This window comes from Chelonoidis abingdonii, chromosome 20 (genome assembly GCF_003597395.2).
Source record: "Chelonoidis abingdonii isolate Lonesome George chromosome 20, CheloAbing_2.0, whole genome shotgun sequence".
Taxonomy (NCBI): Eukaryota; Metazoa; Chordata; order Testudines; family Testudinidae; genus Chelonoidis; species Chelonoidis abingdonii.
In genome coordinates this window covers 21,576,265-21,603,393 of record NC_133788.1, presented here as the reverse complement: position 1 = coordinate 21,603,393, position 27,129 = coordinate 21,576,265, and the positions used below count along the sequence as shown (strand labels likewise).

General features: G+C 49.9%; 2 protein-coding genes across 4 annotated transcripts in view; one reads left to right on the top strand and one right to left on the bottom strand.

Annotated features, from left to right (window-relative positions):
* The window catches only part of ADORA2B (adenosine A2b receptor), a 20,139-nt gene extending 15,046 nt beyond the window's left edge, over positions 1-5,093 (top strand). The window contains exon 2 of the mRNA XM_032784178.2: positions 4,289-5,093. Within this exon, the coding sequence (XP_032640069.1) occupies positions 4,289-5,006 (718 nt within the window). The 3' untranslated portion in view covers positions 5,007-5,093. The remainder of the gene's footprint in view (positions 1-4,288) is intronic.
* A 3,445-nt stretch (positions 5,094-8,538) lies between these two features.
* On the bottom strand, positions 8,539-26,996 carry ZSWIM7 (zinc finger SWIM-type containing 7). Of its 3 annotated transcripts, none has more exons than XM_075074060.1 (7): positions 26,813-26,996; positions 25,370-25,488; positions 24,935-25,045; positions 22,189-22,210; positions 17,941-18,043; positions 10,294-10,398; positions 8,539-8,862 (listed from the first exon to the last, which is right to left on the bottom strand). In XM_075074060.1, the coding sequence occupies exons 3-7, from the start codon at positions 25,008-25,010 to the stop codon at positions 8,731-8,733; spliced, it is 438 nt and encodes a 145-aa protein (XP_074930161.1). In that variant the 5' UTR covers positions 25,011-25,045; positions 25,370-25,488; positions 26,813-26,996; the 3' UTR covers positions 8,539-8,730. The 3 variants fall into 3 exon arrangements, with proteins under 3 accessions (XP_074930161.1, XP_032640108.1, XP_074930162.1); XM_032784217.2 differs by lacking the exon at positions 26,813-26,996 and adding an exon at positions 26,578-26,731 and having other exon boundaries at positions 25,370-25,573; XM_075074061.1 differs by lacking the exons at positions 22,189-22,210; positions 24,935-25,045; positions 25,370-25,488; positions 26,813-26,996 and adding an exon at positions 26,578-26,725.
* Between the last annotated feature and the right edge of the window lie 133 nt (positions 26,997-27,129).

The window sequence follows — 27,129 nt, the reverse complement described above, 5'->3', positions numbered from 1 at the left end:
GGGGACACCTTGGGCTGCCGGCGGCAGGCAGCTGCTGCTGCCAGCAGCTCAGCCCCTCCAGCAGCAGCGGCTGCAACCATTTAAAAAAATTTTTGGGGGTGCCACTTTTTCGTGCCCCCAAATCTTGGCACCCTAGGCAACCACCTAGTTCGCCTAAATGGTTGCACCGGCCCTGCCTGCAGCTGTTGGCATTGTTCTGTTCTGGCTCATGCAATCGGTACATTTTCCATTCTCTTCCTTGCACTGGCAAGAGGGCTCTGGTTAAATCTGGTTTTGGCCACAAGCCTGTTTGTCTCTGCTGGTTAAGAATGAGCAGCACTCAAATAAACAAGCCATGGTTGCAACTGCTCAGAAAGATACGTGGCTGCTTAATTCACTTTACAAACCTTTGGCTGGAGCCTTACCTCCATGGAAGTGTCCGGGGGCAGCAGCAGATGGAAGACGATTCAGCTGGGGTATGTTTTCAGGGTGTGACAGCACTTAACATCACATGGCCAGAAGCAGCATATCCGTCAGTGGCCTTATGACTCACTGGGTTTCAAGACCCTTTGATGGGCCATGTCTGCTTTTCATTTTGCAGCCTAACTTGTTTGGAGAGAGACAAGTAGCCTTGGGGAGTGCTGTGCTGCACACCACCTCTGACTCCCATGGTCTCTCTGCCTGTATGAGCCCCATTCCCCCCTGTTCTTACAGTAACCTCACAACACTCATGGGAGCTCGCTCAGAGGAGCAAACTGAGGATAAGTGACTTGCTCACGGTCACACAATTGAGTAAGCAGCAGAATCAAGAACAGAACCAAGGAGCCTGCTGCCCAGTGTCCTGACTCCTGTATGCTCTCCCCTTGGAAGGGTTTTGAGATCTCTTCCACCCCCCCCCCCCCAAAAAAAAAAGCTGTTCCAGGTTGGAGAACAGGCAGTTACACCGTGGACTCGATCTCTTTTAATCAACCATTAGTGATGGTGGGATTTTCCAGGCTGCTGATCCAAACGAACACTGAAAGTGCCCAGCTCTCAGAACCACAGCTGAGGTCTCCCAGCCAGGTCCCAGCACAACGGCACTCTGAGTTAGTGGATACTGTTGGAAATGTTGGACATAAACTCGCTGGTCCTGTGTTTATCCCACCTGTGAAACAGGGCAGCAATTCCCCAGCCATCTGGGGCACTGGGAAGTTAGTGGGCACTACTGAGAGAATCGAGCCTAGCTAGCTTCATGTAGTAGAAGACATGGGTATAACACATGGCCTGTAGTTCACATCCCTTCTCTTCAATCTCTAGCCTAGTGTAGCGCGTTAAAGCCCAGACACACCTGGGTGACGCTGCTGTTTCCTGCTGGTTTGTATTTGACCTATATGCTCAGGACAAAACTAGCTGAACTGGGACCGTGTGTGTGTCTGTGTGTCTGTCTTCCAAGAGGACACCAAGCTTGTTCCAGTGCTGTTCACATGCAGCATGTACAGCTGCAGTTCTGTGGGAACCTGGCCTCCTCCCTCCCCAGACATTTCTTTTCCAAAAGGCAGGGAGAGGAGTCCAGAGTAAACAAGAGCAAAGTGAACAGAGAGAGGGGCAGGGCAAGCCAGGGGGTGCTCCATTATGAATGCAGCCTAATTGGCTGCACATGGGACTCTTCTTAGCCTCCCAGATTCTTTCTTGCCTCAGGCTTCCCTCTCTCCCCCAATACCTCCCAAAAAGCAGGATTTCCATAGCTCTGAGCTGAGCTGAGCTTGGGGGTCTGATCGAATTGTACCCAGAGCAGTTGGCCTTGTGCTGGTTTGCTGTCTGGGTTTTCATGGGATCTGGCTGTCAAGTTTTCTTTCTTTTCAAGTTTCCAAGCTAGTCTTCTAGCTTGGGACAGAAGCAGTTCCCTTGTGGGGCAGCAGAAACGAGGCTGTGTAAAGTACTTTCCTCCCTTGTGCCCCCGGAGGAACCGGGACGCCAGTGTGGGATTGGGGTTTGTTTGCAGCAATAGGATTCCAGAGCTCAGTGATAGGACTGACAGGATTTCCTACCTAGTTCCTGCTTCAGAGCCCCTGGGGCTTCAGCTTGGGCCAGGGCTTGGAACAGCTCCTTAGCCATCAGGGCTTTGTGAATGCTGATTGGTAAAACCGTAGGCAACTAGGGGGTTAGATGGCAACTGAGCAGGTGGAAGTAGGGGCCTAGATACCATGTGGAGCTGGGCCCTAGCAACCTATGAGTACATCTCCTCTGCCAGTCGGAGGTGTGAGTACAGCCCATGCAGGCAGACTGGAGCTAGTGTGAATACCAATAGCAGTGAAGCCACAGCAGCATGGACTGCAGTGCATGTTATAGAAACCTGCCTGGCCCGTGGCTAACCTGCATGCTGTCATGGCTGCACTGTTATGGGAACTGCTAGCTAGAGAAAAGCTCGTGTGGATATGTCTACACGAGCTGCAATCACCCCTCTGACTGTGGGGGTATGTCTGCACTAGTCTCATTGAAGGTCAGGGGGACATAGGCACTTTGGAGCCTAAGTCACTTTTGAAAGGGGGACTTAGCTGTCAGAATCACTTAGGCCTTGCAACAGCTTTTAAAAACTTGGGCCTTGGATGATATTCTACAGCCAGGCCTCTCTACGGCGCTTGTCCTTTGCATGTATTTATAGCTGTAAGGCCATAGTCCCTGTGAGGCAGGGAGGTGACATGACCCCTGTTCTGACAGGTGGGGAAGCTGAGGCAAGCCCACAGGGACAATTGCACAAATCCATGTTTGTAAAACCTTCCACTCACTCATCAACAGTCCCTTCCAGTTCCTGGTGTTGTGCAGCCCTTCCGGCTGTCTGTGTATCCAGCCACAGAACTGCTGTGTGGGCTGCAGCTGGGCGCACACAATCCAATGAGCCCATTGTTTGGGGTTTGCCGTTTCCATAGTTTCCACACATTTCTGCTCCCCCTGTTAATTCAGCAGCTGGGACCTAGGGAGGGATGTCACATGACTGGAATGTTGCTCCATCGGACGAATCCTGTATAATGAAGTTAAAAGCTGTGGGTGCCACTGCAGGTGCCGGTTGTCTTGGGTCCATTGTGTCCCCCGGGACATCCCAGTGCATTCGAGGGACAGGCTGAGGTGGGGCTGAGGTGATGAGACACAAGCTAACACGGTGGGTCTTTTTCTTATATAGGCTCCTATTCTCTCCCCCCCGCCGCCCCCGATTTGTCACATTTGCTGTCTGGTTACCCTACTTCACCGTCTACCCTTAGTGCTGGGCAGGCCAGCTGACCATAGGATATGTCTGCACTACAGGCATGGGTGCGACTGCTGCACATGTGGGCAGACCTGAGTTAACCCTGAGCTCCAGAACTGCGTGGGCTAGTCCTGGATACAGACCTGAGGTGCTGGGTGGGGCTGGCCTGCTCACGCTACTGCTGTGCCTTCCTGGCGGCTGTTGTTGTTTAAACCAGCTGGATCAAAGCTAGCTTGGGTATGTCCACGTGTGGTGCGGTCACACCTCTGACTGCAGCACAAACATACCCTTAGGCCTGTAACCTGCAGGAATAGATATAGTGACGGTGTATGGGCTCAGACTGTGGAGCTGCCCTGTCTCAATAGCGGCTTCACCTGAAGGCAATAATCCTCCACTCCTTGGCGTGTACAGTGTAAGGTGCAGGGTGGATGTGGTTGTGGGGGCGGGCGGGTGAATGAAGAGGCCTTGCATGCAGTCTGCTTTTCATTTCCCTGCGCCCTACCCTTCTCACAGGCGCAAAGGGACTGACGTGCTTAGGACTGATTTAACTGGTTGCTCAGTGGGAATGGCGTCTGACTGGGGCTGCCCAGTGGGACTGCTGAAGTCACCTTGGCCTACTTTCTACCATTCGTTCGCAGCCACACTAACACTCCTAATTTTCAGGACTAAGTTGATCTTGGAAGCAGAGACCAGGAGATGTGTGAAACTGTCACTATATGCCTGGGACCACTGGAAGCTCTTAGCTGGGACTATCCCATGTGTTACCCCAAAGAGGTGGGATTATCCCCTGGTAATGGAGGCCAAGAATACAGGCCTAGAAATTGTAGGTACCCACCTGGAGATACCTGAAAGGGGGCTGATTTTTCAGAGGGTGGGTGCTCAGTACTTGCTGACAATCAGGCCCCCGCAAAGGTACCCAAAATCACTAGACATTTTCAAAACAGTTCTGGCTTTGGTCTACACAGGTGCTCAGTGGTGGGGTTTTGCTAGGTGGGAGCGGTGGGATTACCTTGTGATTGAAGCTTTCAGAGCTGTGACTGCTCATTTATTTCATGGATTGATTTGGGGTTTTTTGTTCTTGGTGTGTAGATACAAGAGCCTGGTGACTGGGAAACGGGCAAGAGGGCTCATTGCCGTTCTCTGGCTCCTGTCCTTTGGGATTGGACTGACCCCCCTGATGGGCTGGAACAGAGCCCCTGATGGGCAGAACAGTCCCTGCCAGAATTCTACAAACAGCTCGGCGCAGCAGCAGGGCTGCTTAATAAAATGTCTCTTTGAGAATGTGGTCACCATGAGCTACATGGTCTATTTCAACTTCTTCGGTTGTGTGCTCCTCCCCCTCTTCATCATGTTGGGCATCTACATCAAGATATTCATGGTGGCCTGCAAGCAGCTGCGGAAGATGGAGTTGACGGGTAACTCCAGGACTACCCTCCAGAAGGAGGTCAATGCGGCCAAGTCTCTGGCCATCATCGTTGGGCTCTTTGCCTTCTGCTGGCTGCCCCTGCACATCCTGAACTGCATCACCTACTTCCACCAGGACTTTGCCCACAACAAGCCCGACTGGGTGATGTACGTGGCTATCATCCTGTCCCACGCCAACTCCGTCATCAACCCCATTATCTACGCCTACAAGATCAGGGACTTCCGCTGCACCTTCCGCAAGATCCTCACCAAGTACATCCTCTGCAGGATGGAGGACGTCCCCAAGGGCACCAATGGCAATATCCAGCACCTGACTGTCAGCAACCTCAGCTCTGTGCCTGTATTATCTGACCATGCCTGTCATCCAGCAGCCTGGCCCTGACCAACCCAACCCTCCCCCCTAGTGCCTATGTAGACAGTGGACCAGGCTTCTGATGAGTCACACTATATAATGTACAGCTGTATTTTTTTAATTTTTTTTAACACAGTGCCTCATTGGGGAATAACATGTCTGGGGAGACAGTGCCCTCCTTGCCCTGGCTCCTGACCTTCGAGTTACGGGGTGCTGGTGATTGCACTTCCTTCTAGGTTAAAGGGTGGAAGCCCTACGTCCTGTGGTGGGTTTCCCTAGCCGTGCGTCTCATGTCAGTTCCTGGCCTTTTAGATTTTATTTATTTAATTGTTTTGGCTCACTTAGAAGGATGTTTGTGTCGTTGGTTTATTTTCTACGTACTTGATGCCACTTTGGTAAATACTCTTTTTTCCATCAATTGTTTGATGCAGGTAGTATTCTCCCATGGGAAATAATCTTCTGTAGCCCACATGCTGGTGTAAAACTGAAGCCATGACCTAGAGGCAGAGGCGATGGACTGGTGTTAATGGGGTAACAAGGCAGTTAAAGGGAGATCGGCCCCATGGCACAGCCCAGCCCTCTGCAAACTACAGGCTTACGCTGCCACCTTCTTCTATACTGGAGCCTTAGGAGACGGTTCTTAAAGTGCCAGTGAAGTGGCAAATTTAGTCTCTGAACCACTTGGCACCTTGACATGTGCTCACCAGGGAGCTTCAGGGGATGTTTGCCACATTCTGCTGTCACCAGTCCCTAGCAGGGATGGGTCACTGGGGTCTTTTAATGTATCAACTAAGTTATTTGAAAGGAAAAAAACTGAGCGCTGAAGATTTCTCAAAATGTGAATCCAAGTAAAATGGCAGAGGAATTCTGCAGCGTCCGTGGCAGGCGTTTGTCACATGTCACTTCACCCATGTGTTCCTAATGGACATAGGATGGCTGGTATTCGCCACTTGGGCTTTGTAGTTCGAGTAACTTTGTTATGTACATACAGAACAAATACTTAAATTTACCACTGAAAACAACCTACCCTTGCGCCATGTCGTTCCTTTGGGCATGCTCTTCTGGCAGTGGTGGTAGATGAGAACAGGCCATGTTTGCAAATGAGACAGAGCCAGCCCCCGCCTGGCCACCAGACACAAAGCTCAGGGTGGAGCTGGGCTCGGGGAATGTCACTAAGGGCCCACATGAAGAAACATTCTGCCAATTTTGGTGAAAATTAAACAAAGCTTCTAAATACAATTGATATGTAACTGTGCACTCAAAATAGGGCTGGTCGGGACATAGCCCCCGGGGAGAACCTTTATGCATTTTCCTGCACTCTGCTGCCATCAGTTAAGGCAAAAGTCTGTAGCCACATAACAGAACGAGCTTGTTTGCACCATGTAATACATCAAAACAGTGACTAGTTTCACAATGGACTTTTAGATGCCTAAAAAAGCATCAGCACGTGCTGGGATCTCCAAAGCCTGAGTTAGGTGCTGGGATCTCCAAAGCCTGAGTTAGGTGCTGGGGCTCGCTCTGCGTAGGTGGGAGACAGCTGGGCAACTGAAAATGGGACCCTCCCTAGGCAGGGGTGGGGGTGCTGTGCCCTGCTGTTTATAGAGCTTGGTGCCTATTGCAGTGTGTGACCCACAACAGGAACCTGCTCCTGGACCCTGTCCGGTGAGTTCGGTGCTGAACTGTTGCCTGTGAGATTAAGTATCAACCCCACAAACCAGCAGGGGCAAAGCGGACAGAGACTTCTGCTATAACTGGGTGCTTTGGATACTCAGCCATTTGAGGGAGGGAGGGGTCTGGTTTCATTCCTCTGTGGGCCTGAGGAGAAGGGATTTGATAGGCTTCTGGGAGCTCTCAAGTGCATTTGCTCGTCGTGGAGCGAAGGGATGTGCTAGTGGGGTGCTTTTGCCGAAGTTGCTTCACTTCAATTAAATAATTGGGTCACAGCAACTCTCAGGCCCATTGTGTAACTCAGTGGTTTGGGTTCTCACTCAGGAGGTGGGAGATTTGGGCTCAATTCCCCCTTATCCTGCTCCTTGGAGGATGGGGGCCAGGCCAGGAATCCGAATCATACCCTACTCCCGTGGCTGGAGCCTCGCCTAATACCCTACGCACCGTACCACACAGGGCTGCTTGTTGGACACTTACACTGTAGGGCAATTAATATTTAATGAAGGTAGACAGGCTTCCAGAGGAACAACAGAGGGAGGCTCACACGAGTGTGCCACTCAGCTCAGGAATGGAACCAGGGTCCCCAACATTCCAGCTCAACAGCCTCATCACTGCACCACAGAGAGCCTGGTGGGGCTGCTTTGGCCCAATTAATATTTAATTAAAGTGGAAGGACTTGAAGGGGCAAGCCTGAGGGAACTCCAGAGCCTAGCCCAGGTCTCCACCAGCAGCATAGTAGGGGAACACACTGCTCACCTTTGGGCAGTGTAGCTGTGAGAGTGCCTGTGCAACAAGGAGATGCAAATGCTGCAGGGAACATTTAGTGTGCTTGATGCATGCAGCTGTGGCAGTGACAAGTGCAGCGACAGAGCACTGAACACAGAGACAGGTTCTGAGGGGCAGTAGAAATGTCTCAACAGCCTGCAAATTTCTGTGACTATTTTTGTCAGTTAATATGGCCCAAAGGGCCATTGCATTAGATATCAAATAGTTCATAGTTGTTACATTAGAGTATTCACACAAGACCTTCTACTAAGAGTCCTTACAATTATATGAGTTGTGTACAGTGTATTGTCATTATATTCAGTGACACTAATGTCACAGTTGTATTGTATGTGCTTGTTTAGCTTAATGTCTCCAGCTGAGCAGATAATTATAAAACATATTTTTGATGTTAAGGGACAGGAGTCTTATCTGCATAACTTCATAAAAATAGCAGACAGAAAAATCTCTCTCAAATGAATCCATTCTACAAATGACACAAATATTGTGAGATATTACCTGGTACAAACAAGCTCATACTGTCATGTGACTATAGATTTCTGCTTTAACTGATGGCAAAAAAGGTACAGGAAAATGCATAATATAGACACTAGGGGTTAAATATTTCCCAAACTTTCCAACACATGACTATTTGGAAACACACTTGCATTATCAATTGTATTTAGATGCTTTCTGCCAATTTTGGGAAAATCAGACTGATTCTACGAGTTACAGCCCTTTCTGTGATTTTATGCCCCATAGCATCTAAACATCTGATACAATAAACTTCTGCATCTACATCCCCCCTGGAAATGACCACCGGGTATGTGCCTAACGTGGTAGCAATGACATTTTTCTACCTGCTGGGTTACCCTGAGTGCCCTGGATGGGTCCAGGCTGGTACACTAGGAAAAGGTCAGCCCAAAAAGATGTGTTGAGGCAAATACAAGAGATCAACCCTGCACTAGGGAAGCCGTAGGAAGGGCCAAGAAATCACAAAAAAGTTTCTATTTCTGTGTTCATAACCCCACTGTCCCAAACCCTTGAGGCCCAGAAATAGTTAATGCTCCTGCAGGAACCACAGCAGCAAGTGAGATGAAGGGCGTGGAAGTCACAAAATCTCAGCCTAATGTTATGAGGCTTCATAATGTTTGTTACAACATAACTAACTAATACAGTGGTGCAGGGCTGCTAAATAATTTCCAGCCTAAATTCAGCTTGGGAGGAAAACTGCCTTGATCAACACGTGGTTGGCTTAGGGATGTTAGTAATGTTTGTCGATGTACCTCAAAGGAGCCAGGGAGGCGTTGCAGGAGAGATGGTGTTAGCACATGGTCCCAAGTCCTTCCTCCTCTTCCTCTGCCAGTAAGATGCTTGCCAGCTGCTGGTCAGAGACAGATAGCTCTTGGCATGCGCCTGTGGCCTGGCTGAGGTACATGGCAAGGATGTGCTTACACTGCAAGGTACAGGTGTGAGCAAATTAGCAACACAGGTAACCCATGAATGGCAGGCTGGCATTAAGGTTGGGTGTGGCCAGGCTGGGTTTAAAGGGCTTCCTCCCAACCCCAACATGTTCCAATCCCAGCAAAGAGAACACGGGCACAAGCTAGAGAGCGGGTAAAGAATTCTACCCCAGGCAGTAGCCAAGCCCAAATCAACTATGCAATCAAGGCAATGTTCACCCCGAGGTTTTGGTACAGCCGGCCTGGGGCTCCTACCTGCATCAGGTCTCCTGGGTGTCTTGTGTGCAGTGTGCCCCTGCTCCCCACACAGCTGGCTGAAGATACCACAGGGCCCAACTCACACTGTGTCCTCCAGTGAATCAACGACAGGAAAGACCCAGGCTCACTAATGGCTGGCCCTAGTGCCCCACACCTGTCAGAGTCAGGATCATCCCTGGTCTTTCTTTCCTTGCTTAGCTCCTGCAGGCCCTTGCCCAAGTCTTGTCAACTCAAAGCCACATGGCTCCCATATAAACACACCATGGGCCTGGCCCCTCTATTCGGAGGGCAGGAGATGGAGACTACAGGCCTCCTGCTGACTATATCAGCTCACTGATGCGAGAGTCCCTGTGCTCTCAGGATATTGCACAGCAGACTGAAGGTTCTTCTCTGCGGGGAAGTGAATTATGAAGCACTGCTGTGCCCTGCACCCTTGTCACCACATCAGCCCCCACACTGACTGTTCCCCTCTCCAAGTGTACTGGCCTTCAGAGCAGATGATGCTTCCCTTTGGTATCCAGTAGAGACTCTGTTATAACAAAAAGAACAGGAGGACTTGTGGCACCTGAGAGACTAACGCATTTATTGAGCATAAGCTTTTGTGGGCTACAGCCCACTTCATTGGATGCATGGAGTGGAAAATACAGTAGGAAGACAGACACAGACAGACAGACAGACACACACACACACACACACACACACAAAGATAGAGGCCCCCATCTTTTCATGTTCTGTGTGTGTGTGTGTGTATCTTCCTACTGTATTTTCCACTCCATGCATCTGATGACGTGGGCTGTAGCCCACAAAAGCTTATGTTCAATAAATGCATTAGTCTCTCAGGTGCCACAAGTCCTCCTGCTCTTTTTGCTGATACAGACTAACACGGCTGCTACTCTGAAACAAGGCAGCCTGCGGATAAGTCCAGGGGCCACTGATCTTTACTGTCATAAATAGTAACACTTCATTGCAAACCAACACTATCCCCTGAGCTCGGCTGCTCACACATGACTCCCCATTGTCAGCTCAGGGTATGGTGGCCACAGATTGCTCCAACGTTTCAACACTTACACATTTCCTCCCTTGCACAACCCAGGTATAGGAAATCCAGCTCAGGGAAGTGTGTCAGCAGCACAGCCCCCAGCCCTCGTTCAAGGCAGGCAGCTTACCATCAGACTGTCATTCTTCCGCAGCACGGAGAAAGCAAATGCAGGGCACGTGCAGAAGTGGCAGGAGGCGTAACAGGTGTACAGTTTGCCTGAACTCCCGAGGACCTGGAAGAGACAGATTCACAGAGTGGGCCTCAAAAACAGGGCTCTGGCTGCCATTTCGCTCCTGACTCCCTGCCACTCACCACATCTAACTTACTCCCCCAGCTGCCAGGCAAACTGCCTGGGGACAGGGAGCTTGGAGCTGTACATCCTAAAAGGGGACACCTGGAATCCAGCATGTCATGCCTGCACTTTCCTTCTGGAACCTCACATGAGTGCAGGAGCCAGATTCCCCCAGCCACTCTCTGGCCTATTCTATGCAGGGGCTGCTGGTTCAGCTCCTTCAGTGCTACCACAGGGCGACATTCGGGCAGACACACTGCCCTTATTAGCGTGACGTGTACATGCCGTCTCTCCCCCGGGGGGAGCTGAACCCGGAGCGGGAGTGTTTTAAAGGAAGAGGTGCCAGTGTCAAGCTCGCCCGCCCAGCGGGTAACAGCACTGTGAGGTATTTGATACTTCAGGGGGCAAAGGAGCCAGAAGAAGTGGGCAAACCTGGCTGATTGTCTTGAAAACTCTGTCCGACAAAACCAGAGACAAAGGTCTGGCTGTGCTCCGTCCTCACTGCCCCAACTCACTTCCAAGCATGCCCCAGAGCACAGATTTGTCACAATACCCTGTCTACTTATCCACAAACGCTCCCTGACTTACATCCTGTGCACTGGGGATAGGGGCTGAAAACCGGGCAGCAATGAGCCTGCAGTGCTCCTCTGCATCAGCTGAGATTCTACTGCCCAGGGATGCAACTGTTTTAAGAGAACAGACGCAGCTGCCACTGAGCACATGGCCCCTCTCACACCAAACTGGAGCTAGGCTCCAAACTCTCAGCGGATGGAGAGGAGTGTAAAACCCCTCAAGGCTACCCCAGATCTTCAGACCATCCAGCAAGTTCTCAAGGGCTAGAAGGCGTGGACAAACCTCTTGTATCTCATGCTAGACAAGGGGAGTTTGTGAGCCCTGGGCCCCAAAGGACAAGGAGTGGAAATAAACCAGAAGGGAGTCCTTGCTGGGGACTCTTCTCCTAGCCAGCTGCAATAGCTGGAAGCCATGAGGGGGGTCTGGCTGTTTGACACAAGCAGTTGCAGTTGTTGGATTTCAGTTTTCATGAATAAACAAAGGTCAGGTCTCCAGAGAAGTGGCCTTGCTGTTCTGTCTCTGTGCTGGGACCGTTGCAGGGGAAAGTCTCTGTGTTCCTTTACTATGTGCTGCCCCTTCACTGGGGTGGGGGAGACACCACTAGTGGGGATTATGCCCCACTTGGCAGAAGAGGGGCATGTTGTCAGTGCAGGGAAGCAGAGAGGCAAGATGCACTCTTGGCTGCTGCTGGGACTGACATGAACAGCCTGAAAAAGCCATCCCAGAACCTCCTACTTCTGGCAAGCAGGAAAACAGCTTGTAGGAGTTAATCCCATCAGGTGCTCTCCCCTGAGCCTTCTGCTCCTCTACTCAGATACTGCACAGAGCGGGGAGAGATTACGCCGTCAGTTACAGCAGTGTAAATCTGCTACACTAGCGGTGCCCCACTTTCCGAGTTCTGAATCCAATCTAGCCTAGCTCACATTATGCCCAAGCAGCATTTGTCAGCCCTGCAGATGCGGGCAGGGGACTTGGCCTGGCCTTAATGCCACGGAAGTTCAACAGTTGGTCCCCTCTGGTATCCTGGGTCTGGCCCAGCTTTTCCTGGGGAATCCACAGAAAGGGGGAATCCCCTCCCTTAGATTTACCCGGAGCCAACTACACAAGGTTATTTAGAGGGCCTGGGTGGGCGGGAATCTCTTACCGAGCTCCTGGGTGAGTAGACTAGACTATTATTGTAGTCCAGGCTTCACAGAAATCACAACCAATCGCACTTGTCTCCATCCTGATCTCCTTTAAAATGCCCAGTTACTAGACACGGGCCCGACCCCCAGCACAACTCCACTGATGTCGAAGGTCTTGTCTCCCCGTAGGAAGGTTAGAGTGATCCATGCTGCAGGGTGCATGTGAAAGGCTGGAGTTATGCTGCTGTAATCCCCATGGGAATGCTCCTCTTCCAGCTCGGGCCTTTTCCAGCTCTGGGGTTTATGTTGCTTTTGAGGGATTTAAGTAAAACCAAAAAAACCCCACTCTTGTCCTGGACTAAGCATGTCCACACAGGGTTTATATCAGTGTAACTTGGAAAGCTTTGCTGTGTAGATGAGCCCTACGGAAGGGGCCCTGACTGGATCCAACCACCCCACGAACGCTCTTTGGCTCTAGTCCCACAGAGCAGCGAGCTTTGCTGGGTCCCTGTCAGGCACATGAGACAGCATCCCCTGGTTTAACAATGAGCAAGCAGCAGAGACCGTCCAAATTCTGCGCACTGACACCGCACTCCTTCTAACGCCCACACTACCCCACCTCCAAATCCAAGGCTCCGCTTGCCATCCCGAAAGCAGCTCTCCTAGGAACCTCTCTGCAGTGCAGCTCTACTTTCCCTGCCAGCCATGTGCCGACCGACTGACTGTGCCAGGGGTTGGCTGAATATTTTACTTGGGAGCACTCATCTCTTATCTCCCCTCGTCCCCAATCTGGTTTTTGGATTGCATCCCAGCTGGCCTGGGCCTGGAGGGGAACAGAAATGGTAGCTGGGGTGTGTTTACAGTATGGAGGAGACTGAGCTTCGATAAGAGACTGGTTATTCCCCTTGCCTGCCCTAGGTTCCCCTTCACTCCACACTGTTTGTTTCACTTGCAATAGGCTTGTTATTCTGTCCCGTTTGATTAAGTATTTCACTGGCGACTTTCCCTCAGCCGAGTTCAGAGGCTGACAGCATTGCTCTGGTTGCGCATTTCCTCCGTGGCGCTGGCTGTCCCTCCCAGAAAGAACAGGCCTTTCACATCTCTCTGATTCAGGTGGTATCTCAAATCCATGGGCCACGCAGCACTGAAATGCAGGGGCCAGAACTAGAGGTTGCCCTGCTTCCCTCCCCTGAGACGCTGCACTGTCTCCTCCCATTGTTCCTCCGGTCTTGGGGAAACAAGAGCCGCTTTGCAAACTCCCAAGGGCTTGTCCATCCCCTCCTGCAAGAACTCAAGACGGATCAAACCCAACCAAAACACAGCTTGCAAGAGGAAACCACTTGGGGGTTCTTGTGACATAGTCAAGCCAATGGAGCGAATAAGGCTGGGAGCTGGATCCTGACCTCAGAGAGAGGAGCACATATCTCGCTTGCATGGCCGGTGAGCGGGAAGAGGTGGAAGTTGCTAGACATACAGCCAGGCTCTCCTGTGGGTCCCACATCGGAAAAGGCTATTGAGCACAAAGAACCAAGGCAGCCAGGAGCTAGTTTTTAATTTTCCAAACCTTCCTCTCTTTCCGTGTATGTCTGTGGGATGGATAAGACGAGGTCCAGGGGAAACCAGCACAGGAGGCAAGAATAACGCAGTGCTGGAAAACTGGCTGCACAGGCATCTGGGGCAGTGTCAGGTGAGTCGTGTTCCACTCCAGCGAATACCAGGTTCCTCCATCATCTCCCATCTCCCTGCAACCAGCATCTGATTAAACAGCACCATATGGCTAAGCCCAGGAGCTGAGCAGACATTTCCACATGAGCATTTTAAACTGTTTACAGACAGCAGGGCAGGCTGCCACAGAGTTCTAGGAAATTAAAACGAAAATATATTTAAACAAATAATCTAATAAAGATGCAGGATGTGAACGATCAACACTAAACAAACAGATCAGGCCAGGCCAACAGCTGAAGGGAGCAAGAGGAAGTTAGGCAGGAGGGATGGAACAGGCTTCAGATGTCAAGTCTGAGCTTGACCCTGAGGAGAAAAATATTTCCCATCTCACCCCATTCCCGCTGGCTGGCTTCACTTCCATGGCCTGCTGAGTACCTGTCACTGGTCACGCTGGGTGTGGCTAACAGGTGCCCAGACTTCGCAACATCGATAATTGCCAGGATCCCAAAGCTCGCATCTACATTTGCATATTTTAACCCCCCCAAATAAAGGCTTGTAGCTCTGCCGCTGGCTGGTGCTTGTGTCTCCGCTGACCAATGATGAGACACTGCTTGTTGAGGTCACCAGCCGGTTTGAGGCATCCCCACTCCAGAGCTCCAGGGAGCTGGGTTTAGCCCACAGGCTGCAGGTCAGGTGAGCACTAGGAGAGCCCTTCAGATGAAGACTAGAGGGGCCAGAGGGAAGTTGTAACATCAGGCCTGGAGCTGCTAGCCATGTGATCCCTGCACTGTCGTACTAAGCAGGAGGGGCAAAGGGCTGCTTTCACCTGAATGGGGAAATTAAGCTGAGGCCAGTTTCTGGCCCATCTCGGTAGGAAAAGTGACCTATGCTGCAGGGAGCTGTATCAGGCGTATGTCTGGGAGTAGGCTGTTTCTGAAGCAGTATCCAGGATGATGGACCACAAGCAGCACTGGGGAAAGTCCATTAGCACTGACATCCCTTCCCATCTGTGTCCGAGGCCTGGGCTGCAGGGGCACCATTCCTGAGGGCAAGTCCAAGACTTGTTTGTCTGATAGGTGGATCTATGCATTATCTAGCCCTGCTGAGGACTTTCCCCTCGCTCCCAGCAGACCCTCTCCTCTGCTGGCAGTAAGCGCACATAGGGTGTGGCCTACTGACACGGCTCTCCTCAGCTGGTTACATCAGCACTGAGCCGTCAATGGATCCTGCCCACTAGAGGGTAATGAGTTGTGAGACAATGCACCCATCCAGAGCTACTCCATGTGCCGCTCACCACCTCAGGGACGTGGCCTTGACAAAGTCCCTGATCGCATTCCCGTCTCAGCTCCCATCATAGTCCTTGGGGGGGCTCTGCCCCTTGCCTCAGCATCTCCGGAACAGCGGATACAGCTGCAAGGAGGAGCGCTGCAATGGAGCTTCACACACTCCAAGAGAACAGCTCTCCAGAGGCCTTACAGCAGCAGCAATCCCACGCCCCAGAAAAGAAAAGCGGCTGAGAAACGCGTGGCCGGCCCCCAGGCTATTGATTGGCTGGGAAAACATCCTCACTCCACTTTGCCATCCGACTCCCATCCTCCTCTCTGATACCACTGGGAAGACCAGACCACTGCTGGGCGCAGGGTGAGTGGAGCAGGGGTGGGGCTTTTCACTTATCAGGGCCTGTGGGTTGGCAATCTGGCTTGTCTGTCTAACCCTCTGCTCACTGGCCAAGACTTGCTGCTCTTTTCCCCTACAGGAACCAACCTCCGATTCTGGTTCTGCCTCCTGAAGCAGGGAGGGGAGCAGCTCTGAAGTCTCTTCTTGTGAGTGAAAATCCATTGATCGACCTGTTAGTGAATGATAATCTGTAAGGGAAAACCGTAACTATCGGTTGGTCCCACTGGGGATTGTCAAAGGCAATCACATACCAAAGAGCCTGGTCCATCCTGCCCTGAAGTCAGTGGGGTTTTACTCCACTCGATGGGAGCAGGATCTGGCCCTCAGAGGGGCAAACACATGAGAGAGCATGTGCACTAGCTGGGTAGGCGGCTGACCAGGCAAACACCCCAAAGCACCCAGAAGGGTGAAGCTGCCCCTTTGTAGGACCTGGTCACTGACGATCAAGGCTGGAAGCTCTTTGGGGCAGGGACTCGCTCACTCTCCTTGTGCAGTGCCCAGCACAGGGGGGACCCTGCTCTCTGCTGGGTCTTCAGCACTGGCCATAACACAAAGAAACACCCCATGTCACTGAGCTAGGAAGCAGAGCTTCTTGGGTGGAGGGTCTCCTCCAATGCAGCCTTTCCTCACAGGAGGGTGGCAGTCAGACAGCTGGCCACACCACACACAAGGCATTAACAGCACATACAGAGCAGCATGCTCACTACGCTATCCAGTTACCGCTAAGGAATGGAAACCCAGGGGCTCGGAGAGCTACAGCATGCGAAATGTCCAGCCCCGCTGGCTGCAAGGAGCTGCTGCAAGGTGAGCTGAGGATGCACTGACCCTGCATGGACAGAGAAGCACAAAGGCAGAGCTGAGGTCTCCGTACTGCACTGCCTCTGCTTAATAGGGGTTCACTTCAAAGGCTGCACGGAGCTGGGATAAAATGGCGCAAATTGCTGCTCCCCTCAGCCTTCATATGTAGGCGCAACTGATTAAGACATCACATCCCAGCATGCAATCAATGCTCCATCTTAGCCCTAAAAAACACATGGCACAGAGCCTGGGAGCTCCCGGGCTGGGTATTTAACAAGAGCAGCAACAAGGAAGGAAAAGGCTCAAGGCCTCCAATTAACAAAGGAGGCGTCTTCCCAAAGAATCACTGGAGCCCAGAGACATGTCTCAAGGCTCTGGAAGCAGCACTTAGTCCTTGTGAAACACCAAGCAACCGCAACCCCTCAACCCAGCCCATGCTCTTAGGCCCCTGGGTTTAGGCATCGGGTCTTACAGGTGGGTCCCACCCGCTCTCCAGAGTCCCCAAGAACAGTGAAAGCTCCTCCCGTGATTTGAACAACACAGCCCCTGAACATGTGATAATGATCACCCTTACCCAAGGCAGAAGGAGCAACTGGCACCACACCCTCCTCTTATCCCCGGTTAGACAGAAGGGTCTGCGGTAACAGCACATCCCAGCCTGTTTGCAGCTGTAGGGAGGATGGCTGGGGATGCTGCTCAGGGCTGTTCCAACACCAAGGGCAGAGTCTGTCGTTCTTCAGAGGTGCATTGAGCCTGGTGCAAGGTACTGCACTGGCACGGCAGCCCTGTTTATCCCACAACAGGCTCAGGGTGGGGAGCCTCCACACATCAGCTCCTTTTGCTAACAGGTCTCAACCCTGGCCCTGGAGGACCCCACTCTGTGGACAAGGGCACTTGGATCGCTGTGGCCCATTCAGACCTTCGTTTCTCTGCCAAGGATGCCAATTATTTTGGTGGGTTTTGTGATACGGAGACTTGACCACTGTGAGCTGGACTGCGCCCCGATTCAGTTCACACCTGTTCCCTAAACAGCCTCCAGATGCAGCAGATTCCCTCCGCTGGCGGTGAAGTCACTAGTCCATGGCCCCTGGCTGGGCAGGGAGCGACCCCCCTGTTGGTAGCACACGCTGCTAGACACGGAGTTCAGGACACTCAGGGGATATATTGTGATGGGTAAAAAAAGGGATCAAAGTTTATTCTGTAGAGACGGGGCCCTGTCCGAGGGTTCCCAAGGGACAGAAGTGATACAGAACTTTGAGGGATACGTTGAAAATACTAAACTGAAATCAGTGATCCCCGGAAAACATCCTCTTAACACCAGTATCCATACAGCACAGGGAGCTGCTAGCTCAGATCAGACAAATGGTCTTGTCTCTGGGAGTAGCTAGATGCTTCTTGGAGAGGTGTAATGCACTGAGTGGCACTGTTCTTTGCTGCAGGGGTTACATTACCACTTGGCACTAAGGCTCTCCTGTCCCAGGTTTAGATGTGGTATGTTTCCATGTCACATCCCTCTCTACCTAAGGAGGTTCTGAAGCAGTCAGTGCATTTCCTTACTCTACGTGGCACAGGGCTACATGGGCAGACAGCAACCAAAAGAGACTAGAGAACTTGCAAGTGAGCCGGGAGAAAGCCTGGTCTGTACCTGGTACACGGCCCTTCCACTAGGAGACACGATTCGCGTGACTGAGTGTTGATCAACCAAATCCAAGGCTGCCACAGCAGATGAGCCAAATACAAATTTCAGCCTACAAAAGAAGAGGTTCCTGGGTTAGGCTGTGCTGCAAATGTAGGGGCCACTCCTGCTCCTCTTGAAATTAATTGGAGTCTTGTCATTGGCTCTGATGGGAGCAAGATTTCTCTCTTAACGGTCATTGAACCAAGCAGAACCCACGGTGTGTGTGGCCAGGGATCCCCAGCGTATCGCTAAAGGTGTTCAGCAAAAATCCCAGCACCGCCTTAGTGTGATGTGCTCAACACCCCCAAATAAAACCTGATTAGGAGCAGCGAAGCCCATTGGTCATTCTCTCTCCTTTCTTCAGGTTCTCCCACGGGACTGCCAATCCCAGCCCCAACTCCAGAAGACAACCTGGCTGCTGGCATGTGGGGCTGTCTCTGGAGGGACAGATCCCACCCACTGAGAGGATCCGTAAGGTTTTCATATTCTCATGTCTAGGATGGAAGATAAGAACATGAGAGAGACACTGCCCCGCTTTCCATCCCTATCATAAACAATCCCCCAAGATTTTTCAACTCCCCCAATAAGATTTAATAAATTGTTTTTGAAGTTTTTCTTCTTTAAAGCTGACAAATAACAGGTTCTATCTGGGGAGGACACGTTCCTTCTCCAGTGTTGTGACCCACAACCCAGCCGCTCTGGCCAAGTGCAAGAGGCCCAGAGAGTGGGTCACTGTCTCCAACTAAAGTGGAAAAAGGGGCCTCGATTTCAGGCCTGGTCTTTGAACTCTGCGGACACAAGGTATTATCAGCAACACAGGTAAGGGTCTGGCTTTAACAGGGGATTTTTAACTTGATAGTGTCCTTTTAAGGTCCACTGATTATCACAAGTGGGGCACGAGGGAAGGGGACCCAGGCTTCCTTCATCCACAGGGGTGTCTATAGGAGGCTCTCAGCATTGCTATCACGGGCAGCCTTTGACAGTTGCAAGAGTGGAAGCCACAGTGCAGCCAAGGCACTAGCATTTAAACCACTGTGACACCTACCCCTGCTCCGAGCGGGTCTAGATAACACCATGGTAAAAAAAACAGCAGCAGCTGCCCTGTCTGCATGAGACTTCCTCGCAGGGGAGCTGCACTCCTGGCAGTCGCAGCAGGAGAGCTGGAAAGAAAACCCACTGCAGGGCCCTGGAAGAGGAGCCAGGCTCCAACTCCCCCAGCAGCTGAAGTTGTCCAGTGGAAGAGCTACATGCCCACCGGCTGCACTCCATTCTGGCAGACAGCAGAGAGCCATTGCGCTGTTAGACCGGTTATCAGCGAGGAGCAGCATTAGAAAAACCAAGTGTGTGGGCATGTGGAAAAGGAACTGGTGCTTCTGGCACACAGAGCAGCCTAAGTATGCACAGGGGTCACTGTCCCAGGTGGGCTCATTGGTCCAGTCAGTCTGGAATCCTGCCTCCAGCTGTGACCAACACTTCATGCCTCATACTAACGAGGAAATGAACTAGTCTGTTGTGCAACAGAGGCTGGGGCGAAGGGACACCTTCCTGACCCCAGGAGAAATTAGCTCATGCCCTGAAGCATGAGATCGGATTAGTTTACAATGGTCATGTCATAGGTTGAGTCTCAATAACTGAGGTGTAAGTCAGCGCTCTGCTTTGCCCCAAAGCAAGCTGGGAAGGTACAAAGCTGAAGGCCAGGGAGAAACACTTCACTCTCTCCCCTGTATATGGCTAAGCGCATGTGCGGTGACAGTCTAGCATGTGATTCGTCCCCTATCCGGATGCTTCCTGCTCATATTCCAAGGGCTGGAAATGACTAGAGAATCCCTCCTGCTATTCCATTGTGATGATGCACATTTGTCAGCAGGGCAGACGCTCCTGCCTTCCAGCAGGAGACTAGAGTTTCTGTATTCCTTCTGAGGCGGTTACATTCAACACCCCTACAGAAAGGCTTTTATCTGCATGTGTTAGACATCACGTATGGCTATATGATTAACTGTGTGCCAGCTATGGATACCTGAGCCCTTAACCTATTGTCCAAACAGCTCAGAGGCTTAAAAGTTATTTTGGATCTGTACATCCTGCTGGTTTGACTGCGTTCCAAAGAGTTCAGAGGTAATAAAGATAAGCTTTATAGACCCTTTATCCCCAGAGAAAAACCCGTGCAGTCTGGATCAGTCACAAAGGTAAACAATAAACAAGGAGATGTGTGAAGGAAGAGATGGTTAAAAACAAGATCAGAAGGAAGCAGAAGCGCCTCTTATTCTGGGAAGAATGGGCTTGATCCCCATCAAGACACAAAACACTCGAGACGGAGCTCTATGTTCTAAGCAGCACAACTGGCTCAAGTCTACGTCATTTATTACATGCCAAACAACCAGACCTACTCTTGGAGGAGAGGCAAAAATTCAAAGCAAACAGGGAGTGATTTCATCAAAGGAAAGAGTGGGAGGGTGGGGAAGGATTCCCAGCATGACACATTCCTTAATGATTAGATTGGGCTTACGGTTGGGACAGGCTGATTTGAATGAATTTCAATGGCTGTTGCAGAGATGTTAGAGATTTTTCCCTAAATATAGTTTTATCAATGTACATCTTTGTACTAGCAGGAAATAACGAAGAGGCCAAGCTGAAATGCTGTGCCTGCAGGAGGCGAGATTCAGAACAGATTCAGGAATAGAATTAGAATACTCCTGAGCCAGAGGGCAACTGAGCGGGGGCGGGGGACAGTAGTTAATAATCAACAGCTATTAAGTTATCAATGGGATTCCACTAAAATAACTTTACTCAGTTTACAATGAGATTCTTTTCCCTCCTCTTCACTTTTAGATTGAGAAAGAAATCAACCGTTCTATCAATTAACATCTAACCATTCCAAGCCCAGTTATGGTCCATGGAGGACAGGGAGTTGTGGAGTAAAAACGAATGATTCTCTCAACCTACAGAACAGCAGTGAAACTCTCACCAGAGGAGCTAAGCGAATAATTGATTTTTAAGTCTGGGGGTCAAGCCCCCCCAAAATTTGGTTCAGTTCAAGCCAAAACTGATTTCTGTTGTTTTTTCTTGCTGAAACAGAAATGCCAAAAAAATTTAGGTTGAACAAAGTGTTTCATTTTCCTTCCATTTTTTTTGTTTTTTTCATTGTGTCATTTTTTAATGTTTCTCACCCCTTTTTAATTAGCTAAATTTCCAAACGAGGTGCCCCTTCAAAACGAAAAGTCAAAACAGACCATTTCGACATTTTAAAATTTTCTCCATTGTTTTTCAGCTAAGACTATTCACAAAATTCAATCCCAACTTGCAAATAGTTTCGATTCCCCACCCCCCATGCATTTTCACCAAGTTTACTATTCGTCAAAGACATTTCACCCCACTCCACTTACCAGTGACACACTGCAAAACTCATTTTCAAAGCCAATGAGGCCTGAAAGATTCTGGTCAGCCCCTGCCTGTCTGAAATCATAATCAAGTCAGAATGCAGCATCACAGTGTGACTGTAAAACTGCTTCTGTACCAGCACTGCCATGGATCAATGAGGGGTGGGGGCTGTGTGCCACTCAGTCCCTTGGCTGTGGGCATTGCTGGAACATTCCCAGGCTCAGATCACAGGTATTGAAAGCCAGCCCCGGCCTCCCTTTTCCACAGGCATCTTGGCAGTAATGAGACTCTCAGCATGACCTTCCAGGTGCCGGTTATTTTACGTGGATACCTTTATAGGTTCCTCTCTCTCTTTCCCTCTTTTACAACCACGTGTCCCTCTGGCTCAGACAGAGAGGGCAACCCGAAGACGCTGATGTGCTCACAACAGCATCCAGGCATCAGGAGATGTGAAGCTGTGGAAGGGTGATTTGGAAAGAAAGTTTTGGTTTCACTGAAGTCACATCTTACACCTGGTTTGAATCTGGCCTTAAGACTCTGGAGAGACCTCCCAGGTCCCTGGATGTCCAGTTCACCCTTGCTTAGAACACTTGACAACACAAGCTTAGACTATGGCTGGGAGACATTGGGGAATCCAAGCAGCCTTGGGGAAACCCCCCAAATAGGTGGCTTGTACATTCAATCCCACCACCTGCTAAAAATGTAGCTACATTTCACGAGAAACGCCTGCTGTTCAAACAGAAAAAGACATAAGGCAGCAGAAGGAAAAAAGCAAACTATAAAGTACTTGAGAGTGTCCTCTAGGAAGGGATGAGGAGCAGAGCAGAAAGTACTTACGCCAGCAGGAGATCATCAGGAACTGCAACAAAAAGACAAAGACAGTTCATTTTGGCTAAACATTTTGCAAAAGATCCTCTGAAATCAGAGACAGAAAGAGGCCCTGTGGGCTCCACTTTGTCCATCCCCATAGGTCATGCAGGGTTGTCCCCTACAGTGATCAATTCAACCTCCGTAACCACAGAGAGACACAGGAAGCAGTGCAGTGGTTTGTTAGGGGAGAGAATTCACAATACATGACCCCAATGGTGATGGCGTCAGAATCGCAGGCAGATGCTGATAGTGAAGAATGACCCTCCTACCTCTTAAAGCACAATAAGTAGCCCGTTTGCTCAGATTAAAAACACATGGACAATGCATTGGGGGGACTCTGTTTGTGGGGTGCGAAATTTGCTGACTCCTGGGCTCACCAATAGGGAATGGTGGGCTGGAATCATTTCAGACGAGTCATCCACAGACCCTCATGAGATGGCGGGGTCAACAGTCAAGTTCCTAGGTTCTAGCTGCTGCGCAAGCTGCACCAGACTTGAAAACAGTTAGGTGTCTTTTCGTTTCAGCAGAAGCACCCTTTGTTATTTCAGTCCCGGGTTCCTCACACACAGTTCTGCAGGTGTCCGTTAATCCTGATCTGCAATATTCCCCAGTATTCCAGTTCTGGCCCCTTTCCAGCATCAGATCTCAGATATGCACCCAGATATGCACCCCTGAGCAGAAGCCAGTCACAGTATGCTGGGCTCTGCCCAGTTAATATAGTCACAAGAGTCTCCCAATGCCTTTGAAACATTTCTTTTTAAATCAACCTAACACCCAATTGCCACTCCTTATGTAGATCACACATATAAACAAAACTGTGCATGTTCAATATGACTTCTTATATGTAGGACCTACATTAACTGCAGACATTTTAAAAAATGATTCAGAGCTGCAGTGATGAATTTTAAAGAGTAATATGGAGCCACAAATACATGTACTTTTCTAATATCCGACATCTAAAAATTGTAAAGAAAGGCCTGAAGGTTTTAGCAATGTGCACTTCACATTAACAGGCTGATTCCCTTGCAATTTTACTTTCGAATCAAACTGTCACTTGATAAATTTGTAGCAAATAAATTCTAGTCTTTTAACAATGCTTTTCCTTTTCCAGCAGTCTCGGGTGTCTCCAATGTTTTTAGGTTTTGATTTTGAGCATAGAAAAATGTCTCTTTTTAAACAGGAGCACTTGTTAAAGTGAGTAATTACATTAAAAAAAATTCTCAACTTGTTTTACTTAACAGTTTAGCCCCGATCCTGCAATCTGATCCTTTAGTTACCTCCAATGGGATTCAGGGTGGGTGTAGGGTCTACCACATGGATGTCACTAAGGGATTGGGACTTTAGATCATTACAAGTGTAAATATTCTAACAGTCTCATGTATTCTCCATGGCTGCTGTTAGCTGACTTTTCCAACCTTACTCAATTTGGATAATTAAACTAGACTGGTTGGATCCATTTTCTGGTCCTCAGGTCCCAGTACAATGTTACCACCATTCCAAGAGGATATTTACATTAAAAAGCCCTTTTTGATTTTTTTTTTTTTTGTTGGTTTCACATTACTGACAATACCCATAATGCACCTACACTGAGCTCCAGGAAAATCAGTTCAGTCACTGGGGCTGTTTCGACGCTAACTAGCCATCCAGTGCCATTCCTTTAAATGGGACGGTCAAATGGGCTTCCCCGTATTTCCGTTTCCTTTGGTTCTGGCTCAGGCAGAACACATTCTTTAAACAGACAGTCCATTTCTGCAGGTGACACTTGGCCTATTTGTCATCTAAACAAACACAACAGGACTCTTTCAGCGTGGGTTACAGAAATAGTTCAGTAACGCAGCATGCAGAGAATAGCAATTGTTCCATACTAGCTGCTCTAATTGGCCAGGCCCTAACTGTTGGCTTGGTCTGCTTACTGCTCTCTGAACAAGAAGCCCATCATGCTCAGTAGTATCGCGCCCTCTGCTGGTTAACTGGGACAATTATAACATTTCTGTATAGATTCTGTTTTGTTACTGGCTTTGAAGTTAGTAAGACTGTGAGCATACAGAAGTACTGTAGCAATAGCCATGAACATGAATTCTGGGTAATGATATGCAAATTAGCATCCTCATTCAAGAATCCTATCTCCAGCACTGTCACCACAAGTAACTGACACTGAAGCTAACTGTGCAGCCATAAATAAGGATTTCAACCTCTTAGAGCCTCAGAAAGTTGGCCCAGCAGAGATGAAACTGGAAGTATGGGCAACCCACATGCAGTCAAGTCTGGAAGGTATAAAACAAAAAAGCTTCACAATACTGGCTGTACAATGCTACTGAAATGAGAAGCTTAAGAGTAACTATGACTACGGATTTTGGGTGCCCCAATTTTGGGGCATCCCATTTGGGTCCCTTTAAGAGAGCCCCATTTTCAAAGAGCAAGAGCTCAGCATTTTCTGAAGCTCAAGCCCCTTTATGTTCTTTGAAGGCCACATATTCCTTAGGGCCTCAGAAGATCTGAGCAAGGTTACGCTGAATGCCTGATCCCTAGAAAGCTATGACATTATTGGTATTTATAAACCACCATGGGTAGCCATGTCTCTTTACAGACAGACTGTGACACCATGGGGCAGGAGTGGTTTTTTTCACATGGGATCTCAAAGCTTTTCAGAGTCTTATCCAGGCTATGACTGCACCACAAACATCCCAGTATGACTATGCTTTTCTCCACATACCATGCGAGCTCTCCTGGAAAGCCTTTTTTATCTCTTTCAAAAGCTCCTCTGCTACTGCCGGCAAAGTGACCTCCATCTTCCTCCACACTCAACCGAACCCTGTAATCAAAACTGCAGAGGGCAGGGAGAAGTTGGGAAATCAATAGAATCACCACAGATACAGTAACTAGAGCCAGTTTATTTGGATGAAGGCTGATTTCAACCCCTAGATGAGGCAAAGAGAAGGGCACTGATTATTTATCAGCATTTCTTATACAGTAAAAGCTGTTTTATCCAGCACTTCACCAACTAGAAAGTTCTATAAATTGGCATTTCTGACCTTCATTGAAATTCTGGTTTATAATCCAATTGATGCGGGGCCGGCAGGAGGTTGGGGCATGGGGGGGTCTCGGGGCTGGGGTATGGGAGGGAGTGTCAGATCCGGGCAGCGCTCACCTCAGGCAGCTCCCCGCAAGTGGCGACCTGTCTCAGCTGCTCCAAGGTGAGGCTGGACTGCTGAACTTTTCCACTGGGAAGTGTGGGAATCAAACAAGGTTTCCCACCTTATGCAAATCCTATATAAGATGGGGGAGGAAAACAATCAAGGTCTTCAGTTCCTTTCTCCTTTGCCTTCCCGCTCAAAGAGATACTTGAAAACATCTGGAAACAAAAGGACTGGAACTGACAGGGGAAGATCTGCTTGACCCAGGCTGGACAGATCTATCTGGCCTGTGAAGGAATCTACCTAAGACAGTATCTAAGCCGAGGAATTACTATTTGTAACCAATTTCTTTAGTGAATCAAGCTTAGTTTGCATGCTTTGTTTTATTTGCTTGGTAATCTGCTTTGTTCTGTTTGCTACCTCTTTACAACTTAAAATTCACCTTTACTAGTTAATAAACTTATTTCTTGTGTATAATATAACCCAATTTATGTAATTTCTAACTGGGAGAGCACGAAGTTGTATATATCTTTCTCCACATTGAGGGAGCGGGCAAATTTCATAAACCTTTGCATGCTGGGAGTGGGTCTCTGTCTCTCTGTGCAGCTGGGCATGGCCCTGCCTGTGTACTTGGCTGGAAGAGGCTTGTGAGCCTAGCTCAGCAAGGCCAGGTAAAGAGGACCCAGGCTGGCAGAATAGGCTGACTCATTGGCATCCCAGCACATCGGGTGGCATTCGGCAGTGGGGGAGGCAAACTGTCACAGCGGTAACTGGACTTTTAGTGTCCAGTCAATATATTTGACCGGACATTGCCAGGTCCCCTTTCCAACTAGCTTTCCAGTGAAAAAACAGGCACCTGGCACCCCTAAATGGCAGCCACAGAAGCCAAAACCCAGACTGGTGGCAATACTATCAGAGACAGCCTAATTACTCAAGTGATTCCACCCTTGAAACCGAGGAGCGAGGAACTGGAGAATTAGGGCTTCACAGAACAAACTCTCCAGCCTCAGCTATCAATAACCGCTTTAGTATCATTACTAACAGCTGGGAATTGTCCACAAAGGGCTTTCACACATCCCGTCCACCCAAAGCACCGTCTCTTTTAGCACAGCCAGTGCATCCCTCCTCTATGCCTTGCATGAGCTCACCCTGATGTGCTTATGAAGGGACAGGCAGAAACATCTGCTCAATTCAATTTGGACTATGGTATGCTAGGACATACCTCTCTGCAGGGCCGCACAGCATGCTGGGATATTAGGGTTGCCAATTTGGTTGGATGTCTGCCTGGAGGATCCATCACATGACATAATCTTTAAAGATTCATCTTTAATTCCTGGAGACTCCAGGACAATCCTGGAGGTTTGGCAGCCCTTGGGACGTGCCTCTCTCGAGGGCATACTGGGACATGCCTCCCTTCGGGGGGGGGGGGGCACACAGCATGCGCTGATGGCACGTGCCTCTCTGTGTGGCCGCACAGCATGCTGGGAGTCAGGACACGGCTGCCTGTGGAGGTGCAGGCCATGCTGGGATGGGACATACCTCTCTGCTGAGCCGCACAGCATGCTGGGAGGGAACTTGTCACTGCCGGGCCGCAAGGCATCCTGGGACACACCTCTCCAGGGGCCGCAGGGCATGCTGGGAGGGAACGTGTCACTGCCGGGCCGCAAGGCATCCTGGGACACACCTCTCCAGGGGCCGAGGGCATGCTGGAGGAAGTGACTCCGGCCGCACGGCAGTCTGACACACCTCTCCGGGCCCGCAGGGGCAGGTTTGC

Excerpts from the sequence above, each read along its gene's own strand:
- ZSWIM7 (XM_075074060.1), bottom strand. The coding sequence starts at position 25,010 with ATGGAGGTCACTTTGCCGGCAGTAGCAGAGGAGCTTTTGAAAGAGATA. Across the intron at positions 10,399-17,940 it reads GTGGAAGGGCCGTGTACCAG|GTCCTCGGGAGTTCAGGCAA; the intron begins GTACAGACCAGG and ends TGTCTCTTCCAG. Across the intron at positions 8,863-10,293 it reads GGAAGAATGACAGTCTGATG|TGTAAGCACATCCTTGCCAT; the intron begins GTAAGCTGCCTG and ends TGTACCTTGCAG.